The 25,309-nt window shown below is 41.5% G+C and overlaps 2 protein-coding genes across 4 annotated transcripts in view; one reads left to right on the forward strand and one right to left on the reverse strand.

Annotated features, from left to right (window-relative positions):
* Positions 1–15,070, forward strand: part of CDC14B (cell division cycle 14B) — a 70,807-nt gene extending 55,737 nt beyond the window's left edge. The window contains exons 13-14 of one of the 3 annotated variants that reach the window (XM_061163661.1): positions 3,005–3,064; positions 4,076–7,800. In XM_061163661.1, the coding sequence (XP_061019644.1) occupies positions 3,005–3,064; positions 4,076–4,148 (133 nt within the window). In that variant the 3' untranslated portion in view covers positions 4,149–7,800. Of the gene's footprint in view, positions 1–3,000; positions 3,065–4,075; positions 7,801–15,036 lie in introns of those variants that run through there. The other 2 variants (XM_061163663.1, XM_061163660.1) reach the window with 2 other exon arrangements.
* The window catches only part of HABP4 (hyaluronan binding protein 4), a 33,804-nt gene continuing 18,953 nt past the window's right edge, over positions 10,459–25,309 (reverse strand). The window contains exons 6-8 of the mRNA XM_061163665.1: positions 16,584–16,755; positions 13,042–13,227; positions 10,459–11,041 (exon numbers count right to left, since the gene is read on the reverse strand). Coding sequence (XP_061019648.1) covers positions 10,985–11,041; positions 13,042–13,227; positions 16,584–16,755 — 415 coding nt within the window. The 3' untranslated portion in view covers positions 10,459–10,984. The remainder of the gene's footprint in view (positions 11,042–13,041; positions 13,228–16,583; positions 16,756–25,309) is intronic.

A 25,309-nucleotide genomic window follows, 5' to 3' on the forward strand; every position in this document is an offset into this window, starting at 1 on the left:
GCCCGCCAATCCCTGGTGTCTCTGTCTGTCCTCCATTTCTTATCATATGAATCAGGTTGGGTTAGGGTCTATCTTAATGGCCTTGTTTTAACTTCATTACCTCTTTAAAGGCACTATCCCCAGATACAGTTCCATTCTGAGGTATTGGTGGAAGGACTTTGACTTAAGAATTTGGGGGGGTATACTGTTTAGTCTGTGATATCTTCCTCAGGATAAGACAGTAAGCAAGTGAGGGGGCTCCTGATATGAACTCATTCTACAGATACCCACTAACCAGCTCAGGCATGTAAAGGTTTGACCCTTCTGAAAACTGCTAAGGAAAAGACACATGTAAGTCAGACCCTTGGAGTCTCATGGGTCATACACTGTAGCCCCTTCATTTTACCTGCCAAGGTCTGGATTAAAGTGCTAAGTAAAGGCAGGACCAGTGCTGGAGCGCTTCGTATCCCGGTGTATAACCAAGGCCGCCATCCACAGCTAATCACCTGCCTTCCCTCTTGGTCTCTTGTAGGGCAGAATCCTAAAAAACCTAACTGTCCACACCATCATGCAAAAGGTTATGTCTAGGATGTAGGAACCTGTCCTGCTAAGGGGGCTGTCCAGTTCCCCCAGAACTTAGCTTTGATTTGTGCTAGGATATGAGTTTTCAAAGTGTAAAGTCAAGGGACTGGTCTGTTCATCCAAACTCCTACATACCACTGCCCTCAAAGAGCAGTTTGTAGGCTTTGCCGCATCTGCCTGCTCCTCCATGGTTTACCCTGAGTTGTGTGCCCTCCTGCTGACCCACTGGAGCTCATTGGCCAAGCAGCTCAAGATATGTGAGCGTGAAGGGGGCAGGCTTGGCAGTCAGGCTCTGAGGCTTGGCTCTGGATGAAACTAGAGGACATGCCTGTTTCTCGTGGGAGCAGCCATGTCTTCCAGGGCTGTGCAGTGTGAGCAACCAGCCTCTGAGACCCTAGTGCTGCAGATTCTTGCTTTCTTTCTCTGTCCGGTTTTCATTTACCACATGGACAATTCACTAAACACCTCTACTTCTTTCCATAAATAAAACGGGAATAAGAGAATTTTCACCTTAACAATTATAATGAGAATTAAGTGGGATAATAAATGGGACGTGCTGCAAATGGCATTTTCACCTAGCTTTCAGTAAGTTAATTTTTATTGTTGTTCAGTCACTCAGTCATGTCTGACTCTTTGTGACCCCATTGAGTGCAGCACGCCTGGCCTCCTTCACCATCTCCCAGAGCTTACTCAAACTCATGTCCATTGAGTTGGTGAAGCCATCCAACAATCTCGTCCTCTGTTGTCCCCTTTTATTCCTGCCTTCAACCTTTCCCAGCATCAGGGTCTTTTCTAATGAGTCAGCTCTTCACATCAGATGGCCAAAGTATTGGAACTTCAGCTTCAGCATCAGTCCTTCCATTGAATATTCAGGATTGCTTTTCTTTAGGATTCAATAAGTTAATTTTTACACATTTAAGGTACTTTTCTCTTAATTAGGTAAAGACCGGTTTTTGATAGCAGATGATCATCTCTCAGTCTTTGCTATTTTTGGTCCCTGCAGCATAATTCCATACAAGTATAATGGTAAATTTTTAAAGAGGCCAGACAATTTGACTTCTGAAGGGAGAAATTCACACACTGAAACTCTCTTTTGAGAGTGATCAAGGCAGAGTGCTGAAATGATTTAGTAGAGAAGGCCCCTTCATGTTGAAATAGCAAGTTGATACAGAAAGGGGCAGTCAGCAATGTGCGTTCTAAAATGAGCTTTATTTTATTTATTTATTCTGTGTATCCTTTATCTGCCTCCTGGCTCTTACTTTGTTCATCCATAAAACTGGACCAGTAAGTGCATGGTGTTTGGATTAAAAGAGACCAAAGTACGTGATTGTGCCTTAGTATGAGGCCTGGTGCCAGTGTGGAGCATAATACCCACCATTGCTTTCTTTTCCTCCACTTTTGGGTCTTAAGTGCAGCTGGAGGTACATTGAGAGGCAGTGTAGTGGAGGAAGTCTCCAAAAACTTCTCCGTAGTATGCTGTGACTTAAGTAATCATCCTCTCCCCATTGTTGAGCCTGTAGGCAGTTCCCATCGTTTTACTGTTTCATCACTGCATGAATATTCTCATATGTAAATTCTTCCTGGGTGGTGCTGCCTATTTCCTTAGGTTAAATTCTTTTAAAAGGCATTTCTAGGTCAGGGACATGCAGAATCTTAAAGCTTTTGATGTACACTGCATCGAAAAGCAGTTTGGTTAATAATAGTTCAGAGCGTGAATTATGGACCCAGACTGGGTGTAAACCTTTGCTCTGCCGCTTATTAGCTGTGTGATTTGGGCCAAAATGACAATATCTAATAAGGTTGTTTGAGGATTTAATATTTGTTAATTACTTAGAACGAGCACCTGGTACATACTAAGAGCCATATATATTATGTTTAATTAAAAAATTAAAATATATGGTTGTATGAGGATTTAACATTTGTTCATTACTTAGAACAAGCACCTGGTACATACTGAGAGCCGTGTATATTATGTTTAATTAAAAAATTAGAATGTTGGCTTAATGCTTTTCAAAAGAACCATCACACATACTGTTCTGTACTCCCTCTGCGCCACGTTGGCAGCTGCTGTTGTGACACTGCTGAGCTAGCTGGCTAACAGGTCATCACTTACCCCAGAGCCATGGGTTGCAGTCACCATCCCTCCCTGCTACACATAGTCCAGTCTTTGAGCTGCCCCATTATTCAGATTTGGGGCATTTTGTCTTCTAAGTGGTTAGCATCATACACTCCTTTATTGTGTATAGTCTCACCATCTTCTCACTTACTGGAGGAGCATATGGCCTCTGGGAAACCCTTTCAGATTCCTCTCAATAGATAACCCCAGCTCCCTCAATGGGGAGCCTGGCCCCATCCACGTGGAGTGGAAATCCCTCCACCCTGCCCCTGAAGCACATCTGGTCTCTGCCTTGTCTCAACTGTGTCTCATTTCTTTGCTAGCAAGTCTGCATGGCTTTGACATGCTTCTGGATGACGGGTGCTCTATCCACACTGAGATGCCCAGGTAAGGAGGCCTCCTGCAGGGCGGGACCCTGGCTGCGGCCCCTCTGATTCTTATGTCATCGGTTTAAATGAGGAGAGGCTTTGGGTGGGGATAGGAAGAAAGGGGGAGGTAGTAGGGTTTGTGCATTGTTTTATTTTGAGAAAGACAGTGGTTCTCAGGGTGGGTTTGCTTCTCCATGTAAAACAAGATGACTTTTCAGGCAGACAATTCTTCCTTGTGTAGAACTCCAGAGAATGCAGCCAGTCTGGCATTCCTTGCAAACCTCCCCCACCTGCCCCTCCTACTAAATGCCAGTGGTGTTCCCACCCATTGGGCTACCCAACCCCCGCCCCCGCCTCTCCCAATGCGCATTTTCAGCCACTTTCAGGAGGCAGTCCCGCCCCCAGTTGGGAACTGCTGAGTAGGTTCAAATACAGCTTTACTCGGCGATGTCACGGAAACAGCAGTGGACTGTGAAGTGAATATTGTGCTCACCTTGTTTAACTCTGGTCCAAGCCCCAGCTGGCAGAGGAAGGGCACGAAGGGAAGCTTTCATTAATATAGGAGGCAGCGGGGGCTGACCCAGAGAACAAGGTTCATTCTCATGAAAGTGGGGGACTCGGACTCCCGGCCGGCCTTCCTGCCTGGCCCTGGCATATCAGTATAGCGGCCACAGGGAGGTTGCCCATCCTGTGTTCTCCGTCCCTAAGCGTGAGGGGTCTGTTGTGACACAGGAGTACCCTAGGCAGACCAGTGATTGGCATATCCTCAAGTAGCAGTTGAGTATTCATTCAGCTTTGGCAGACAGGAGTGGGGACGGGGACATGATGATTGGTGGCCACCCTAGCTCACTCCTGCCTTTCAGAGTGTTTCTGTCTGGCCAGCCCCATATTTGTCCACTTTTAAACAGCGTGAAACTTGGGGTCTTTTCTCCAGCCTGCAAATTAAACCAGTCCCTGTAGTATCCAGTAACCCCCTAAGACAGGTTCTGGTGTTATAAATACAACTCTGTCTGTTTCCCCCCTTTTCTAGTGATGGTTGGATGTCCCGGGCCGTGACCTTTCTAGACCGACTTTTAATCTGGCTCGGGATCCGCAGGGACTAGATCTCCAGAGGTCTCCCCTGGACAGACAGCGCTTACCATTGGAAATTTTCTCAAGATGCAATTTAAACCTGTTTCCTCAGGCCCATGCCTCAGCCTCGTAGCATAGGAGTTTTTGCCTCATTTCTTCCCCTGGGTATTGAGATCTCAGCCCAAAGCCAGAGCTGGGACTTCCTGTAGGCTACCTGGATGGCTGGGTTGGGAGCAGGACCAGGCTGGCACCCCCTCTGTGGTAGTGGTGCAATTCCAAGTGGATAGCATTCTTTGAGCTTTCTTACATTAGACTCCTTGTGACTATATGATGGGAGTGTCCTCCGTCTCCCTCAAACACAAGATTTTGAAGACTTCGTAGACAAGCCCTCCATGGCATCACTGGCTGAGCATCATCCAACTGCAGGGGTGCTGGTCACACAGGTGCACTGAAGGGTACCGCCTAGACGTGTGCCCTGAAGAAGCCTGTTCTCCAGTCATTCCAAGCCCTGTTCTGGGCCTTCAGGATCCTCGGTGACAATCCCTAAAGGAGGTCTTCCCACCCTAGTCACAGGACCCTGGGTTTCCACGTTCTTTGCTGGGCCACCTGGCCTCTGAATTTCTCCTGCTTCTTTTCTCCCCAGCATCCTACCCCTCTCACTGAATGTTTCTTTCGCCGCCCCGCTCATTTTCACTCTCACTTTCCCTTCTCACCAAAACACTCTCCTTCTGATCATTTTGCATTGCCAAGAATGTAGGACTTACCTCAGGCATATTGTCTTCCTCTCGGTTGCTCTAATGCTGCTCTCCTATCTTAGGGGGTGGGTGAAGTGCAGACCAGAGCCACCAGCACATCTATGCCGGTGGTTCATCAGGTGAGTGAGGTCCCCTGGGGCTGGGTTGTGTACACCCCTGACTGGAGGTATCCTTAGTGCCTCTGGCAGGGTGGCTATTCTGGAGAAAATACTCTTCCTCTTTTTCGAGAACTCTCAGAAACCCCTGAGGGACTTACGTGTAAGTTCAGTTCAGTTGCTCAGTCATGTCCGACTCTTTGTGACCCCATGGACGGCAGCACACCAGGCTTCCCTGTCCTTCACCTTCTCTGGGAGTCTGCTCAAACTCATGTCCATCAAGTCGGTGATGCCATCCAACCATCTCATACTCTGTCATCCCCTTCTCCTTTAGCCTCTATCTTTCCCACCATCAGGGTCTTTTCCAGTGAGTTACTTCTTCATATCAGGTGGCCAAAGTATTGGAATTTCAGCTTCAGCACCAGTCCCTCCAACCAATATTCAAGACTGATTTCCTTTAGGATGGACTGGTTGGATCTCCTTGCAGTCCAAGGGACTCTCAAGAGTCTTCTCCAACACCACAGTTCAAAAGCATCAATTCTTTGACACTCAGCCTTCTTTATGGTCCAACTCTCATATCCATACATAACTACTGGAAAAAAACCATAGCTTTGACTATACAGAGCTTTGTTGGCAAAGTAATGGCTCTGCTTTTTAATATGCCAAGTTTGTCATAGCTTTTCTTCCAAGGAGTCTTTTATTTTCGTGGCTGCAGTCACCATCTGCAGTGACTTTGGAGCCCAAGAAAATAAAGTCTGTCACTGTTTCCACTGTTTCCCCATCTATTTGCCATGAAGTGATGGGACCAGATGCCATGATCTTAGTTTTCTGAATCTGGAGTTTTAAGCTAGCTTTCTCACTCTCCTCTTTCACTTTCATCAAGAGGCTCTTTAGTTCTTCTTCACTTTCTGCCATAAGGGGGGTGTCATCTGCATATCTGAGGTTATTGATATTTCTCCCTGCAGTCTTGATTCCAGCTTGTGCTTCATCCAGCCCAGCATTTCTCGTGATGTACTCTGCATATAAGTTAAATAAGCAAGGTGACAATATACAGCCTTGACATACTCCTTTCCCGATTTGAAACCAGTCCATTGTTCCATGTTTGGTTCTAACTCTTGCTTCTTGACCTACATACAGGTTTCTCAGGAGGCAGGTCAGGTGGCCTGGTATTCCCATCTCTTTAAGAATTTCCACAGTTTGTTGTGATCCTCACAATCAAAGGCTTTAGCTTAGTCAATGAAGCAGATGTTTTTCTGGAATTCTCTTGCTTTTCCTATGATCCAGTGGATGTTGGCAGTTTGATCTCTGGTTCCCCTGCCTTCTCTGAATCCAGCTTGAACATCTGGATGTTCTCAGTTCATGTACTGTTGAAGCCTGGCTTGGAGAATTTTGAGCGTTACTTTGCTAGCGTGTGAGATGAGTGCAATTGTGTGGTGGTTTGAGCATTCTTTGGCATTGCCTTTCTTCGGGATTGGAATGAGAGCTGGCCTTTTCCTGTGTGTAAGTTGATGCCACTCTATTCTCATGATAGGTGTTCCCCAATGACGCTCCCAAGTCAGCCTTCTGAAATGGGGCCACATTTTTGCAAAGAAACAAGGCAGTTGGTGCTCTCCCCACACTATGGGGCCAGTTTCACGTGTGGTGAAGCTGTGATAGTTTAGAGAGCATTTGTGGTTTGGTTAGGGAAAGTCCTACTGCCTTGGGTCCTGGGAAACCTACAGCCAAGGAAAAGGCTCTCCCAGAGCAACAGGAGATGGGCAGAGGTGGCCTGGGCCAGCAGAGGCTCCTGGAGCACTTAGGACTTTAGGCTCCATGAGGCCTCTGGAAGAGCCACACTTCTGCCCCTGTCTCCGCCAGCATCATGCCAGCAGCCCTGAACCTAGTCTTGGTGCCCTCCCAAGACTTGCCCTCACCACCTGTGCAGGAGACCTATTAAAGCTTTCTACATGCGTGCTAAGTTGCTTCGGTTATGTCCAACCCTTTGCGACCCTATGGACTATAGCCCGCCAGACTCTTCTGTCCATGGGATTCTCCAGGCAAGAATACTGGAGTGGGTTGCCATGCCCTCCTCCAGGGGATCTTCCCGACTCAGGGGTGGAGCCCACGTCTCTTATGTCTCCTGCGCTGGCAGACGGGTTCTTTACCCCTAGCCCCACCTGGGAAGCCCCAGAGCTTTCTCAGAGCACTTCAGATGCTTTTAGGAGAATGTGTCACAGTGCGGCATTGCCGTGGGCACACCTCACCCCAGGGAGAGCTAAGCACAGCGCATACCCCATGTGGTCCTCTGGTTCCCACAGAGGCACATGTATCTTCTGGCCTTTCCTGACCCACTCAGCAGCTTTGCCCAAGGGACTAGTAACATGAACTGGAAATTTCAGGGGTGTGTAGAAAGAACACAGCTTGGAGACCGAATCTTCTTTCTCCTTCATCTTTTCATCCCATTCCGCCCAAATACTAGCTAGGGAGCATGGAAGATGGACGTCTCTTCCTGTTCCCTGACAAGTCATGAGACAATTATAAGACAGCACACAGCAGTTACTCAAGAAAAGCTCATTTCCTCATGTTACCCAGGTTCTGCAACGAAGGTCCAGGGGGACCCTTCAGACTTAAAGGACATTCAGGTAAAGGGCAGAGCCTTATCGCTGAGGTTTGCCTCCTTGGGTAGTGCTTCCTCTAAGTGAGGATAGTACTCCTTTCCGAAGGAGGGCAGGCTGTGATTGGCAGGGTCACACGGACAGCCTCCTAGAGAAATAGGTTCCTTGACTTAGGTAGTGGTTACAATAAAGTTTTGCACTTTTCTGTTGTATTTAACAATAAAGATTTCTTTTCAATAACTTGCTTTCTTCCTTTCTCACTTGCTTCATTACACAAATACTAAGAGCCTCCACACCTGGGACATGCTGTGGGCAGTGTTGCTGCCCGACATGCTCGGGCAGAGGCTGCCCAAGTGCCTCACTTCAGGCCAGTGTCGGGAGGATGTGGAGGTGAGGCGGCAGGACCCTGAAATGTGACCCCACTGCCCTGTTTTCTCTGGGTGCTGAGGACAACAGCAGCAGAGTAAAAGGAAAGTGGCACAGTTTTCCCTCAAAGTGAACCTCTGCTTGTCCTGCTGGGCTCATGCTCTGGTCTCCCCACCCTCTGTTGGCAGCGTGGCTCTCTCCTGGATAGGTTAGTAGGTAGCAGTCCTGTTTTCCCTTCAAGGGCTGACCTTTCCCAGCTTCTGAGACCTGGGTCCTGCTCTTCCCTAGGACTTGCCAACACCACACATGGTGTGGTTTCAAAGGAGAAGCAATGCCGTCACCCATGAAACGCCTAAGCCCTGGGCTGGCATGGAGGAACCAGGGAATAGGGGAGGACAGGGCGTCCACTAGAACCCAGCACTAGAAAATGGGGTGCGTGCTATGGCTTCTGTGAGGGGCCAGCCTAGCATGAGATGAAAATGTCAACTGTTCATCAGTAACACTGGGCTAAAGATGTATTTTTCATAGTAGCCTGGCTAAACGTTCAGACCATCCAGCACCAGGTTCCCAGCCAGCAGCAGCTTTTGCAGTGACTCCACTTCTTCCCAGATTGTCAGGTTTTCATCTGGTCAAAGCAGGGACCAAACCCTCATCCTGTCTGGGTTCACACCTCTCTACTGATGGGGCTCTCCTGGCTGCAGGTCCTGGGACCAGCTCATCTCTAGCTCCTGCTCTGGCAGCCTGAGCCCCTGCAGTGAGCTCCTGGGTGAAGGCTTGGGGCTGGCACACCTGCCTTGGGAATTCAAATATGCTTGACCTCCATTTCTAAAAGGGTTTGTTAGGCTCACAAGTTTTCTTAGATGGGGTTAATTTGCTTAGTATTAAAGTTGTCAGCCAGAAATGTGTCCCACCTCATGACAACATGTCTATACCAAATCACCTCAAGGGAGTTGTGCGGGGGAAACTCCTCTGGAAGGCCTTGCCTTGTGAATAGTTCCAAACTCAATCCTGCCTCCTGAGTTTCCCTACATCACATTATCGATTCCTCTTGCCCTGTGCTCTGCCCTGTCTTCTCTGGGGCTGGACTGTGGACAATCATATGACAAAAGCCTGACATGCATCTGACCCACCAAATTGGTGAGAGGTAGTCCTGGTAAGCAAATGAAGACCTCTGCAAGCCCAGAAACCATCCCCTATCCCCTCACTAAACTTTTTCTGACCATGAGCTCTGAGACTGCTCCGTGGTACAGGAATCCTCAGTCTCTTTGGGAAGGATGCAGTGTTTGCATATACAACGTGAAATCTAGCACAATGGGCTTTGCAAGTGTTATTCATGACACTAAAGGGAATAAGGGAATTTTGAAAGGGATCTCTGTTTTGCCAATCTTCAAAGCCAAGGCAAGGCAGAATGACTTAAGGTGACAGCTCAAGCCTGCACCAGCTGACTATCACGGCTGAACATTTACTCTCACAAGACTTCTTAACTCAGATTAGGGTACTCAGGTTCACTGTCTTATTCTGGGGAGGGGGAATAAAATGATGACCTTAATAGTCAGATTAATAACAAGAATCCAAAAGTAGGCTGTCAACCACAGTGGCTTAATGTGACTAAGGGTTCAGCTCTAATTATTCAACAAAATGTGAAATGACTAGACTGTGGTCTTTCCCCATGTTCTTCCCTCTTGACCTGGGTGTCACTAAAAGGATTCAACTCTCTATACACAAAGTTAGGAGGGAATACCAACCTTTATTTACACTTGGGTTCAAGTTCAGAACTGCCATCTTAGACAGTTTAGCAAGGCAAAGAAAAGCACAAATCCTGAGACCAAGGTTCAGATTCCAACATAACAACTGTGTAACAAGTTTGTGACTGTTACCCAGTTTCTTCGGTATAATGGGAAGAGTGTCACCGCAGCTTCCGGGGCTGTTAACAGCTGCCTCCGCCCCAGCCACCATCGCGGCACTGCCCACAGGCAGCTAGCTGAACCGCCATAGGCCTCCCAGTCTCAGCCCTGCTGATTAGTGGGGTTTCCTTGAACCTCCAAGGAAACCCCTAATCCTAACATGCTCCAAAGGCAAGAAAGAGGAACTCGAACTGGTGCAGGGCCGAGTGAAAAAAACTGCATATAGGTGTTCAGTATTATTTACAAGTCATGCCCAGGACAGGGACAGACAGCCTTTTGTACACAGGTGCTGAATTCTGACACTAGCTTTGAGGGAGAAAATCTGCAACACTTTTCCCTGGACCCCTTTTCATTTGATCGGTGGCTTAAATAACATGATTTTAAAGATCATATACTTAATACTCATCCTAAAAACCACCCAAACACTAAATGTGCACATTTATACTAAGCATGTGTGTATGTGTGTGTTACATACACACAAAAACCACGAGGTAGTTTAAATCACCAGGAAAAACCCCAATACTTTCCCTAATTCTCTGCCACAGAGTGGTAACCTCTGACTGCACAGTAGCTATTTAAAATTACTGGTTAAATAAAAAAACCAAAAAAATTCCAGGAGAATACAACATTTACAAGTAAATGGTAAATATAACTGTATTTTCATTTCTTGGTCTCTGAAAACTAGGCTGTGACTGCTTTAAATTAATAGCAGAGTTATATGTATTTCCTCTAATACTGAAGGACACAGCCTTCTGGTATCTATACAACTTACTAAGTAGTCTCAATAGATTCTATTTTACAACTTGCTTTACTCTCCATGCTTCTGTGGAGGAGTCAATACAATCTCTATGTACAAATTTTAAACATTATTTCTGAACTACATTTGGAATTCATTAAATAAAAAAATAATCACTGTTATCTACCTTCCTGGGAAAGTACCAGACTAACCCCCAGCCAGAACTGCTGCTGTCTAGTGTCTGGAGGAATCCCTGTTCCCACAAACCACCCAGACCAAAAAGAGTGCAATGAGTTCAAACTACACGGGAAAAAGCAACATCTATTGTTCTTAGAGTCTGACTTTCTTCCCCACAGCAAGAAAAGTCTCTTCATAGGTATGCCAGTGCTGTTTAAGTTGCCAGGGAAATTGGGCTGTCTCAGGCCAGAGCAGGGAAGTCTTCAGGGTCATCCGGGTTTGGAGCAACATCTTGTATCTAAAAAAGAGAAGTTTTAAAACCAACTGTCAGTTCACCTGTTCCCACTTGGGTGCAGAAGTGTGTCAGACACAGTACCTGCTCTCACAGGGAGGAGCTAACAGTAGGGGTAAGTGGCCCAAACACAGGGAGGGAGAGGCCCAGCGGGAAGAGAAGAGTGGCAGGGTCACCCTAGGCGAGGCCCTGCTCTGAGCTGCAGCCAAGTTCTGCTCAGACCCTGCAGAGGGGGCACGGAAGCATGCTTCTCCCTCCTCTGACCCGCTCTGTCCCCGCTGCAGAATGGCTGGCAGTGCCTGCCACCCTGCCTCCCCCACACCCTGCCCCGGCCCTCACTCCCACAAATCCTTACTGTGACCCTGTATGTGTACCTTGCGTGCATGTATGCTAAGTCACTTCAGTTGTGTCTGACTCTCTGCAGCCCTATGGACTATATAGCCCAACAGCCTCCTTTGTCCATGGGATTCTCCTGGCAAGAATACTAGAGTGGATTGCCATGCCCTCCCTCCAGGGGATCTTTCAGACTCCTGCATTGGCAGGTGGGTTCTTTACCACCTGGACCCTTTATCTAGCCCCTCGTTCATCCGATAAACATGACTGAATGTTTGCTACATGGAGATACAAGGATGATTAAAGACAGTCCTACCCTCAGGAGCTCACAGAGCTCCTGCAGGAGGAGCATACTGGTAACTTCAGTAACAGATGGCCTGGGAATGAATGGAGGCCCACAGTCAGGGCGTCCAGTGCAATTTGGTGGCCATGCACATGTTACAGCTAAGTGATGTCTTCTAGAAGAGAAACTTCTCCTGGAGATAACCACAATAAATGAGCAAAAAGAACAGGATTCTGACATAATGCAACTGTGAAGGGGGGTGGGGCCTGAGGGTGGGGCAGAGCTTGAAGAGCCCAGGTGGGCGGCAGGGCCCCTTGCACCAGATAGCCACACTGCACCACGGCGGCAGAGCTGCTATGGGAAAGGGGCAGGTGTATATTTTCTATTTCCAGAAGAGATCCTTTTTCCAAGCTGGCCTCAAGTTTACCCAGAAAAAACACTTGTTTTCATTCTTACTGAAGTATAACAAGTTAGACCCCTCCCAGGGGTTGCTCCCTGGAATCAGGGACTCAGGCAGCAAAAGGAACATTTCCAAGACCAGCCATAGAGAAGAGGCTGCCCCATTCTCACAAGGACAGCATGGTGCCTCTGCGGGCCACCGAACCTTGTGCCTGATTCCCACTAAACAGGTATTGGTATATCTCTTCACAAAACACTGATGAAGCGTCTAGTACAGCTTATATTATACTAGGCACTGGGGAAACCAATCTGTCTTCTGGAGACAGCAGATACTGCTCAACAACTGTACCAGCGAGAGTACAATTACAAATGCAGATGGTGCTTCAAAGAAAGGAAGGACTCTGACCGGGTCTGAAGGCCTCCTCTGATGAAGGGAGGGTAGAGGATCTATCTTAGGTAAACAGGCAAAGGGGTGGGAGGGAGGCTAGCAGGCAGAAAGGCCCCATGGAGTAAGGAACAAGGTTGTCTGTCCCAGAAGTAGAGCAGTGCTGGCTGAAGGGTGGCAAAGAATGGTTTGACGTGAAAAGGTCGCCTCGAAGCTGTTGGAAGGATTCTGTCTACTCTGAAAGCATCATGGCACAGGGTTGCTTACACCATAGTAAGCAACTGTCAGTTGATCTAATTCAATACCGAGCCTGGAGACCTCATCTGATGCACATGTGTGAATTTTTCTCCAGCCCTCAGTGTACAATCGTAGCAGACAGACTTCCCTGGAGACCAGGGCTACACAATGGTCTGTATCCAACTGATGCCCATCATGCTGATGACCATTCCAAACACTCTAACATGAGACCCACACTAGACAGGAGAGAGAACGTCCTCTATCTAGATCAGGCAGAACTTGATGATCCTCCAAAATTAAACTCTATAGGCCCAGGGCATCTTCATCCTCTCACTTCAAAAAACCAGGATTTAGAATATACACACTTACCACCACTTCTGCTCTGGGTTCATAGTTTTCTGCCCTTCTGATCCTTCCCCGGCCTCCCCGTGTGCCACCTCTGGCTCCACGCCCGGGACGAGGGAGGTTACCAAAATTAATCTCCAGCTGGGATGTGATGTCATTGGCCGCTTTCCGGAAAACGTGGGCATCATCTTCATAGTCATCCTTTACCATCTGAAACACAGTTACAGCATCAAACACAGAACATACACACGGCCGTCTCCATGGACACTCACTGGGCTGAGCAGGGGAAGATGCTGCTGCTGTCCTGCTTCCAGCTGTGTGGGTTTTGCACATTTTGCAGCCACACATTCTCATACTGACAGGCCTTCTTGTTTTTTATTTAACTGGAGTAGCTGATTTATAGTGCTGGGTTAGTTTCTGCTGTAACAACAAAGTCAGTCAGCTATTGCTGTTGTTCAGTCACTAACTCGTGTCTGACTCCAACTCAATGAACTGTAGCCCACCAGGCTCCTCTGTCCTTGGGATTCTCCAGGCAAGAATACTGGAGTGGGTTGCCATGTCCTTCTCCAGGGGATCTTCCTGACCCAGGGATCGAACCCGTGTCTCCTGCAGTGCAGGTGGATTCTATACTGCTGAGCCACCAGGAAAGCCCCAGTTGGCTATATAAATGCTAAATCCACTCTTTTAAGATTCTATCACCATACAGATCATCATAGAGTACTGAATAGAGTTCCCTAAACTATATAGTAGGTTCTTAATAGTTATCTACTTTATACATAGTAGTCTCATAGTCTTAAATCAAGCATTTTTGAACTTACTTCAAGTCAGACCAAATTTCTATCAGTTTAGTAGGTTAAGATGTGAGATTTAACATGACTAACAGAAATCCTATAAATGTTACATATCTAAGTATATTTTGCTGAGATTGAAAAGTTTTAGTTCCTGCCTTTTATTTTGTTCACAAATGCTACTTTGATAAATAAGGAAACTTCACCTTCCTAGAAAAGAACTTGATGGAGAAACTGCTCTTAACATGGGTGCTGACTGTACAAACACCATGCTAAAAATTGGATGATTTACAGTCAACAATTTAGACTCAAAATATATGGAACGAGTAACACAACAGTATGGTTATCTAAGGGTTGCTACCAAGGCTGAACAAAGAACTCAGGCTGCTTTTTAAAAACCACCTTAGTTAAAATTCTTTGAAAATATACATTTTATTGTATGGGGCTTCCCTTGTAGTAGCTCAGCTGGTAAAGAACCTGCCTGCAAGTCAGGAGACCTAGGTTCAATTTCTGGGTTGGAAAAATCCCCCGGAGAAGGAAATGGCAACCCACTCCAGTATTCTTGCCGGGAGAATCCCATGGACACATGAATTAAGAGGTCAAATTAGTTCTGTCTCTTGTTAAAACTGTATTAATAAATCTTCAAATTTGATTTGGTTTCAATTCCTAACAATGGATGAAACAAAAACGTTCACTTCTAAGTAAAATATAAACCTACAGAGAAATATAAACCTGCAGAAAATAGGCCAATGATTGTGGATGAGAATCTCCAAAGTGTTATATGGTTAAATATCCATTTGCTTGTCCAGCAAATGGACTCAAATTTCCCAGAGCATGCATTTTCCTTTTGGCCATATGTTTATTCCAGGCTTCGTGTTTAACATTTGTGTCCTTAGGCAGATGTACTCTTGAAGTTAAAAAGATGAAGGAAAGAACAATTCAGGAACACTTGCACTCTGGTAACAAGATAGATACAAAAAAATGTAAGAGGCAAAATAATAAACTACTGCCTGATTTAGAAAACAATTGGCTGTCAAGGCACCTCCACAGAGACACAGCAGACTTCCAGTAAGAAGGCACAGCTTGCAATGGAAGTTGAGTGAGCAAATTGTCAGGCCAAAGTGCTTTAAGGGCCTGCTCTATTCATAGGCTACTGTTAGGTCTTAACTTTGCCAAGAACAGAGCTCCAAGGAAACAAGAGGTATTATTCCAGTGCTTTTGTTCTCTTCAGGGTATCCAGAACAAAGTAGCGACACCAAGATTTGGCTTCTGTCTCTTTAAGAACAATTCCTGGCTAAAATCATCAATGCTATAAGATTAATAAGTAACAAAGATGTGTGCCTTACTGAGACCAAGCTCAATGACTCAGCTAACCCAGTTGCTTCAAAGATTCCAGGAGACCTCTCTCAGAAGCCAGGGAAGATGAATCTGGTGTGGATTAAGAAGAACAGCTTCTATTTTTACTTAACATGTCAGCTCCACATTTCAAATCCTGACAGCACAATTGTTTTAGGCAAAACTTTATTTACAAGAGAAGAAAGTGGATAGGGGAAAAGAAAAACCCCAACCCAACTAGCTGATAGACTTGTAAAAAGACCTCAGAGAGCTTTCTGAGAGAATAAGGCTCTGGCCCCGTATGTGTACAAAAAGCCTTTTCTAGAGGAACAGCTCAAAACATAGACTCCCGGAGTTTGGATTGATGGAAAGAGGAGATAGGAAGGAATCCAGTATCATAAATGATCCCCTAGAGAAACTACTCATAAAAAGAATATAACTAACCAAAATGTAAATGGGAACACAGACAAATCTACATAGTATAAAACTCCTGATTTTCAAATGGAAAATCAATGAATAACATCAAGCAGAGAGGAAAAGTGCTCACCACCATCACTGACTCAGAGACTGGTATCAAGATAAATAGCTGTGACTGAACGATACTAACTCTAAATTTTAAAATTACAAGGCTTCAGTGTACCCTCCCTTAAGTTTAGGAATTCAAATAGAACGTGATTGAATAACTCTCTGACCAGCCTTATCAATATATGCTGGAAGATATTTTCAAAGCTGAAGCCGCCAATAAATAGGTGAACACAAACCATGTCAAATCAGATCTTAAGAATGTGTTAGCAATCCCAAATGGATAGCTGGCCATGCTAGCAGTGCCTGTCATGGGGCTTCAGGGGTCCTCTGGTGAATTTCTGCAGAGGGAGCAAAGCTACTGCAATATCACAAGAAAGGATTCACCCAACTCTGGTTTAAAGTGATCAACTAGTTTCAGTTAAACACGCCTATTAAGAATTAGAACCATGAAAAATAACATTGAATCAGTTTTCTGTACACCTGAAACTATAAAAATATTATAAATCAACTATACTTGAATTTAAAAGAAAGAATCATAACTGAAGGTAATCTAATCACGAAAATGCCTAGTAGTTATCCTATGAAACGGCATCATTCAGGGAAACATTCTGGATCTCTCTTTTGACACAAAATTGAAATGCAACTAAAATTCACAGTATAAGCACAGTCTTCACACAGTTCTGGAGTGAGCAGAAAATGTGCTCACTATAACTGCTTGGATCAAGTATTTAATGGGTCAATTTTTTTTTCAGTTAATAAAAATATAGTAAAATTAGCCATGCATGGTTACTCCTAGGTTGAAACAGACACATCTGAATACTATAAGGTTGAAACTAGAATGTCAACTACTAATGTTCCGTTTTGTTTTCAATAAGGTAACAATGAAGATTACCTCTAGATATAAAAGATCATGCTTACATCATCTCTATATTTAGACTTGTGTATCACCACTGCTTTGGAAGGGACAGTAGACTCAGGTTTCCGGATGTTAAATTCAGGCTTTGGTCTGGTCTGTTCTTGAAGATTTTTCCACTCATCCAGGGTCATCTCTTGAACTTGAGTTTCTTCTTCTACCTCCAACTCAGGAACTCTATAAAGGAGTTTAATCATAAAGAATAATTTTTGATGGGTCTGAAATGTCTATTTTCTGAAAGAGGAAGTCATACCCATTAGTTTAATGTACTTTCACAGAACTGCGTCTCAGATTTAAATAAGGTAAGAAAATCTTTGAACTATAAGCTTCCTTATTTTCATAATTTTATGCCATCACTCTCAACTGAAGATACTCCCTATCTATGTTGAAAGCAGTCTTTGAAAAATGGGAATATAACCATTCCAGTGACATTAATACTACACTCACCACCAAGCATTCCCTTCCCATATGGCATTACACACAAAATGAGATAATTGTAGAAACAAATGGGAGAAGCTATTGAGACAAAACATATATAGAGAACCATGAACAGAGGTTATAAACAGTGAGTCAAAAATGCATTCTTTTATAAATGCCCTCCTTAAATTCATGAATTCTTAAAAAAGACAGACATATAGAACAGTGAAACAAAATTTAATGTCTAGAAATAAGTCCTCATATTTATGAGCAATTAATTTTCTTGACCAGGGTGCCAAAGACCATTATTTTACAGGTGGATATTAAGTTTTCCCAGCAACCGTTGTTGAAAAGTTCTTTCTCCTTTGAATTAAGTTGAACTTCTACCTCATACCATAAGTATAGGAGCTAAAAGTATAAAACTCTTTTAAGAAAATATAGGCATAAACCTTGGATTAGGCAATGGCTTCTTAGATACAACACTGAAAGCATAAGCATCAGAAGAAAAAGTAAATAAAACAGACATCACCCAAACTGAAAGCTTTCATGCTTCAGAAGGACACCATCAAGAAAGTGAAAGGATAACTCAACAGAATGGGAGAAAATATTTGCAAACCATTTATCTGACAAGGGACTTAGATCTAGAATACAAAAAGGACTCTTACAACTCAATTTAAATAAATGACACAACTAAAAAAAGTGCAAATGTCAAAACAATGAATGTAAACTTATTTTTGTACATTTCACAATACGTAAATTCTGGATCAGTTTAGGTGGTAGGAACAGGTGTGCTTGCAAATTTTCACAATGAAATGTTTGGAAAAACACTAATATGAAAATATATCCCAGCAACTTCCCTGGTGGTCCAGAGGATAAGGCTCCACACTCCCTATGCTGGTGGCCTGGGGTTCAATCCCTGGTCAGGAAACTAGATCCTACATGTTGCAACTAAGAGTTCACATGCTGTGATGACGATGAACGATCTGGCATGCAGCGACTAAGACCCAGCACAGTAAGTAAGTACTTAAAATAAAAACATATCCCAAATATACACTGGCAAAAATATACAAAGACATTAAATTTTGTAATCTCAAATACTGGAAATGAACCAAAATCATCTGGAGAAGATCTCAGTGGAAAAATTACAGACATCAAACATGAATACTAAGCAGCTAAAAAAGAATCAGAAATACATATATTGCTATGGGGCACCTCCTGGATATACTAATAAAACAGCAAGGTAGAATGTATGTTTCCATTCACCTAAGGAATACAACATATAAATATATATACATACAGATTTTTAGAATAAAATTATAACATACACCAGGGAAAGAACAGGGATATAAGCTAACTGGAAAATATCATGTCTTAACAGATTGTACTTTGGAAACATGTAAATATTTTGTATAATTATAAAACATTTAAATTCAATATCTAAAATTTGGAAGCAAGATTAGTCAAATTAGCCTAATTGTTTATTACATTGGCAATAAAAAGCATCAGAAAAAAGCTATTTAAAGTGCCTTGAAATATAAATTTGATTATTCATCTCTATATATAACTTTTTAATAATCATGTTACTGAAGCTAGTGTTGGTAATGTTATGAATATTTGTTATGTGTGTAGCAAATGATAGCACAATGTTACTGAAAACTGGGATTTTCAGCATGGAAGAAAAAGAAAAACGAATGTAAAAGTTTAGCTAAAATCTTGTACTCCTAAATTTCAAATGAAAATAATGAATAAACTCATATTTTGTCTTAAAAATGTTAGTGTAATGTGTATTTCTCAGTTCATCCACTTAAATATACTAGAAACAGCTAAGAATCTAGTAGCAGTAAAAAAATAAAAAGAATCTAGTAGTAGTAAGTAACCCCAGTGCCTAGATTGTGGTTTCTAAATACCATATTCTATCTTTTAAGTTTATTTTATGGAAGTACAGTTAATTTACAATGAACAGTAAAGTGATTCAGTTATACACAGTTATACCTTCTTCTTCATATTCTTTTCCATTATGGTTTATCACAGGATATTGAATTCTCTGTGCTATATAGTAGAACCTTGTTATTTATCCATTCCATGTAAAATAGTTTGTATCTACTCATTCCAAACTTCATCCCATCTACTCTTCCCCAACACCCACTCCCCCTTGGCAACCACAGGTCTGTTCTCTATGTCTGTGAGTCTGTTTCTGTTTCACAGATAATTTCACTGGTATCATATTTTAGATTCCACATGTAAGTGATGCCATACAATTCTAAATACCATATTCTATTAAGGGACTCTGGCTCCCTGGAAAAATGACTCAGTATAAGGCGTGAACTATAGATGATGAGTCATAAACATGTCTTGCCAGAAAGCAAGCAAGCTATCAAAGATTACTGAATGTGTGTCAAAAGGAGCGAGGATTAACTTGAAGAGGCTCCCTTCAGTCAAAAAATGGATCAGTTTAAGTACCAATAAGCATAAAATCTCAGTGGACTGAAACACATCAGATAATCTCTAAGTTCACAACAACATTTTTAAAAAGTTACCAGCACCTTTGAAAGATATGAGGGAGCCAACTCATTCTGAAAATGAGTAAAAGTAAAATATTTCTTTTACTATCATTCATTTCCTTAACAAACTTACACCTCACTGTAATCAACTAGTTCTAGGTAAGTTTTTCTTTATAGATCATCCCAGCTACTTAAATAAAGAAAGAATGATAGAATTAGACTATCACTGATTTGCAGCCCTAATAAATCAATGGATAAAGGAAATGATAAGCAGCAGCCTTTCATAAACTTTGCAACAATCATACCAAAAAGTTGAACCTGAATTTGATCAAACCTCTGACTCTCACTATTAGAATTAAGAAAATTTTAAAAAAATATGAATAACAGAGAAACATGTTCTATTACTCTATAATGCCATACTGGATTTGGCTTGCGCTAAGTAATAACAGCCAATTTTTAAAATTTTTTTCAGGAATTTTGTGATTTGGTTGTTAAATACAGTTGTTAAAAATTAACTTATAGAGAGAAGAACTACAATTCTGCAGCCTTCAAAATGAAAACCACAATCAGAAAGTTAAACAAAAATTAAAAGGCAGAGGGTTATGTCCCAGATGAAGGAACAAGATAAAACCTCAAGGAAAAAATAGCTAAATAAAGGTGAAGATAGGCAACCTTCCAGAAAAAGAATTCAAAATAATGATATTGAAGATGATCCAGGATCTCGGGGGCAGGGGTTGGGAAATGGAGAAGATGCAAGAAATATTTAACAAACACCCAGAAAAACTAAAGAACAAATGAACAGAGATGAATAATACACTGGAAGGAATCAGTAACAGGATAACTGAGACAGAAAAATGGATAAGTGACCTATAAGACAGAATGGTGAAAATCATTGCTGTGGAACAAAATGTAGAAAAAAGAATGAGAAGAAATGAAGACAGTCCAAGAGACCTCTGGGACAACATTAAATGCACCAACATTTGCATTATAGGGGTCCCAGGAGGAGAAGAGTGAAAGGGCCCAAGAAAACACTTGAAGAGATAATAGCTAAAAACTTACCCAACATGGGAAAGGAAATAGTCAACCATGTCCAGGAAGCACAGAGTCCCAGGAAGGATAAATCCAAAGAGGAAAACACTGAGACACACGGTAATCAACTGACAAAAATGAGAGACAAGATACTAAAAGCAACAGGGGAAAAATGATAAATAACATAACATACACGGGAACTCCTGTAAGGTTTTTGGCTGATTTCTCAACACAAATTCTGCAAGCTAGAAGGGAATGGCACGAAATATTTAAAGTGATGAAAGAGAAGAACCTACAAACAAGAATACTCTCCACAGTGAGGCTCTCATTCAGATTTTACAGAGAAATAAAAAGACTTTTCAGACAAGCAAAAGTTAAGAGAACTCAGCACCACCAAACCTATAATGTTAGCATAACAAATGCTAAAGGAACTTCTTTATGTAGGAAACACAACAGAAGGAAAAGACCTACAAAAACATACTCAAAACAATTTTTAAAATGGTAATAGGAACATACATATTGATAACTAATGCAATTATTGATTACATTAATCAAAATACAAATACATGAAATGCACCAACCAAAAGACATAGACTGGTTGGGTAGATTCCAAAATAAGACCCATATATATGCTGTCTATGGGAGATCCACCTCAGACCTAGGGACACATATGGACTAAAAGTAAGAGGATGGGAGAAGGTATTCACACAAACGGAAATCAAAAGAAAGTTGGAGTAGCAATACTTATACCAGACAAAATGGACTTTAAAACAAAGACTTGTTACAAGAGACAAAGGAGGAGGACACTACATAATGATCAAAGGAACAATCCAAGAAGATATAACAATTCTAATTATATATGCACCCAAAAACATAGGAATACCTTAATATGTAAGGCAAATACTAACAACCATAAAAGAAGAAATTGACAATATACAATAATTTTTTAAAAACTACAATAATAATGGGGGACTTTAACACCCCAATTTCATCAATGGACAGGTCATTCAGACAGAAAATTAATAAGGAAACACAGGCCTTAAATGACACATTAGACCAGATGGACTTAATTGCTATTTATAAAGCACTCTTTCCCAAATAGCAGATTACGCAAGTGCACATGGAACATTCTACAGGACTGACCATATGCTGAGGAACAAGACGGCCTTGGTAAATTTAAGAAAGTTGAAACCATATCAACCAATTTTTCTGATCATGATGCTATGAGATTACAAATAAACTACAAGAAAAAACTGTAAAAAACAGAAACATATGGCAGCTAAACAATATGCTACTAAACATCCAATGGATTACTGAAGAAATCAAAGAGAAAATTAAAAAAAAAGATACTTACAGACAAATGAAAATGAAAGCTCAATGGTCCAAACAACAAGAATGGTCAAGAAACAAGAAAGATCTCAACTAAACAACTTAACTGTACACCTAAAACAACTAGAGAAAGAAGAACAAACAAAACCTAAAGTCAGTAAAAGAAAAGAAACTATAAATATCAAAGCAGAAATAAATGAAACAGAGACAAAACAATTGCAAAGATCAATGAAACTAAAAGCCAGTTTTTCAACACTTTAGATAAGTTTGACTTCATTGATATTTATAGAGCATTCCATCCAAAAGCAGCAGACTACACATTCTTATCAAGTGCACGTGGAACCTTCTCCAGGATTGACCACATGCTGGGCCACAAGGTGAACCTCGGTAAATTTAAGAAAATAGAAATCATATTAAGCATCTTTTCTGATCACAATGATATGAGATTAGAAATAAACTACAAAAAAAAGACTCTAAAAAACACAAACACGTGGGAGCAAAACAATATGCTACGAAACCATCATTGGATCATTGATGAAATCAAAGAGAAATACATGAAAATGTACATCCACAGAAAGACACATAAAATGTTTACAGCAGCTTTATTTATAATAGCAAAAACCATAAGTAATCTAAATGATCATCAGGTAGATAGTTAAGCAAATATTGGTCTATGTGTAAAGTGGATTATCACTCAGCAATAAATAGGAAGAAACTGTTGACACATTTAACAACCTGGATGCATCTTAAAATACGCATGCTTAGTAAATAATATAGACAAAAAAGGAATACCAAAAGAATACATGCTGTATGATTCCATTTATATAAAATTACAGCAATTGAAAACTAATCTTTAATGACAAAAATGTAGGTCACTGGTTGCCTGAAGGGAAGGGGCAGGAGGGAGGGATTACAAAGGGATACAAAGAAACTTTCTGGACTGACAGATGTGCTCATTACTTTGATTGTTTATGGGTTTGAAACCTGTAAAACTGTATATACTAGATATGTGCTGTTTATCAAATTCAGATTATACCTCAATAATGTTGCCTTATTAATAAAAATATATAAAAAACATACCCATTAAAATGTGTATTTCAATATTAATTCAAACAAATAAATTGTTTTAAGAAAAGATTTTAAGATAATCAGGGAAACTCAGAAGCCACCTAGATATTTAATGATATTAAGGAACTGCTTAAAAATTTTAGATGAGATAATGATATTCCAGTTATTTTTTTAATTCTGAAACATTTTTGGATAATATGCAATATATCCTGGGAATAGAAGAAGTGGGTAGAGAAATCTATGAAACAAGAATGACCATGATTTGGTAACAGTTTAGTTTCAATTACTTACTTGCGGTTTCAATATACCATTCTTATTTAAATACATTTTTTTCTATAACTTTTAACAAAAAGAGCTAAAAATAAAGAAATATTAAGGAGTCATGAGGGGTTTTGTAGCCTACTTGTGATAGAAGTAAGAAATTGGTGGAACTGGATGCTACAAATCCTACAAATTGGAGGATTCTTTCATAACTAAGATAACCTAATAGAAGTTAATAAATTCCAAAAAGTTCAGTAAGAATGGATTCTGTGTTAAGACGACAAGGGAAGTATTTTTTGTTTGCTGGTTTGTCCTAAAAACATATGTCTAAACATAGAGAAATAGAACAAAAAAGTAGAAGGCATGTAGGAAAAGCAGACCTGAAGTGAAAAAGAGACACCCAAAATAAATAGTGTCTAAATAAATAATAGACACCCAAAATAAAATAAATAATAGACACCAAAAAGCAAATAGTGCAGTTTAGAATAGGGCATTTGCCACAAGTGATTCCCCCCATGAAGGTGATCAGCCTGACACTGTTCACTCAGATGCACCTCATTCAAAGGTGTTCTTACAGATGCCCTGTACGCATTTTCCGTTATCACCTGCCATTTCAACAAGCCACGTTGGGAACAGTATAAAGTTACCAAGGATAGGTTCCTTAACCTTGTTGTCTATTGACCAAAAATTATTACACATTCTAGGACTTTTCTGGTGGTCCAGTGGTTGGGATTCTACCTGCCAGTGTGGGGGACACAGGTTTGATTCCTGGTCCAGGAAGACTTCACATGCCATGGAGCAACTAAGCCCATGTGCCCACAACTACTAAGCCTGCAAACCTAGACGAAGCCTATGCTCCACAACGGGGAAGCCGCTGCAGTGAGAAGCCCGTGCACCACAATGAAGGGGAGGCCCCGCTAACCGCAGCTAGAGAAAGTGTGCAAAGCAGCAAAGACCCAGTGAACCCAAAAATGAAAACAAAGAGACAAAACACAGTCTAAGCAAACAAACGAAACAGGCAGATTCCACTGTCCCACTTGAATCAGCACCGAATTCAGTTTTTACTGTCACTTTAGCAAAGACTGGATAGTCAACAAGAGATACAGCTAATTCTTAGTTTCAGGAAGGACTAATGCAAGTATTATTTCTAACAGTTATAAAAGCATCATAACTGCTATCATTCTAAAGTCAACAACCCTTTTTTTGAGTAATTCAAATATATTTACAGCTCTTGGTTTATGATAGAAAAATTTTGGAGAGAATTTTCCATCAAAACTGCTTATAAACATAAGGTGTCAAATGTATGACTTGAGAACAATGTTATACGTAAAATTGATAATAATACATTTTATTTCTAAATGAGTGAAATTACAGAAGAAATAGAAAACTGTTTTAACAACAGTTACCTTTATGGAGAAATAAATGGGTAATAAAACTAACATTCACTGCATGTTTACTAGGTGCCAGATGCTCTTCAAAGTGCTTACATTAATTGCCTGTGATAATTAATCCCACAAGTTAGACAAAATTAACGGCTCCATTTTACAGGTAAGAAAATCAAGAAGCGAGATCATACAGCTAACAAATAGCTAACAAGTTGCACATGCAGTCATTCTATCACCAAAGCCAACATTCAGCCTCTATGCTATGTAGGGAATAAGAGGGCAGAAAAAATGCTTAGATGGAAGACAGTTGAGGTGTGGACAGAGAAAGCATACAAATCTTCAGTTCAAATGTCAAAACCTCCATTCAAGCAGTTATCTCTTCACCTGAATATGTGAAAATGTGAATCAAGGAAAAGTGGGTTCTAGACATAAAACTTTACTCAGTGAATACCTGACTGGAACACATGGATCTAACCTAACATGTAAATAATACTGCTTACTTCCTTCCAAAGTACTGAAAGGGAAGAGAATTTCATGATAAACTTTTGAGTTCCTTATAAATTTGCTATAAAAATTTTTAAAGAGGTATAGTCCTGCATTAAGAAAACTCAGTACATAATAATCTTCATTGTCTAAGCAAATACGCTTGGAAACAAAGTACAAAATAATTCATTGCGGATATATTGTAATAATGCTTCCTCACCATTCTCTTCTCATGGTTAATAATTTTTAAGGATGGGA

Source organism: Dama dama, chromosome 16 (genome assembly GCF_033118175.1).
Source record: "Dama dama isolate Ldn47 chromosome 16, ASM3311817v1, whole genome shotgun sequence".
NCBI classification, from domain to species: Eukaryota; Metazoa; Chordata; class Mammalia; order Artiodactyla; family Cervidae; genus Dama; species Dama dama.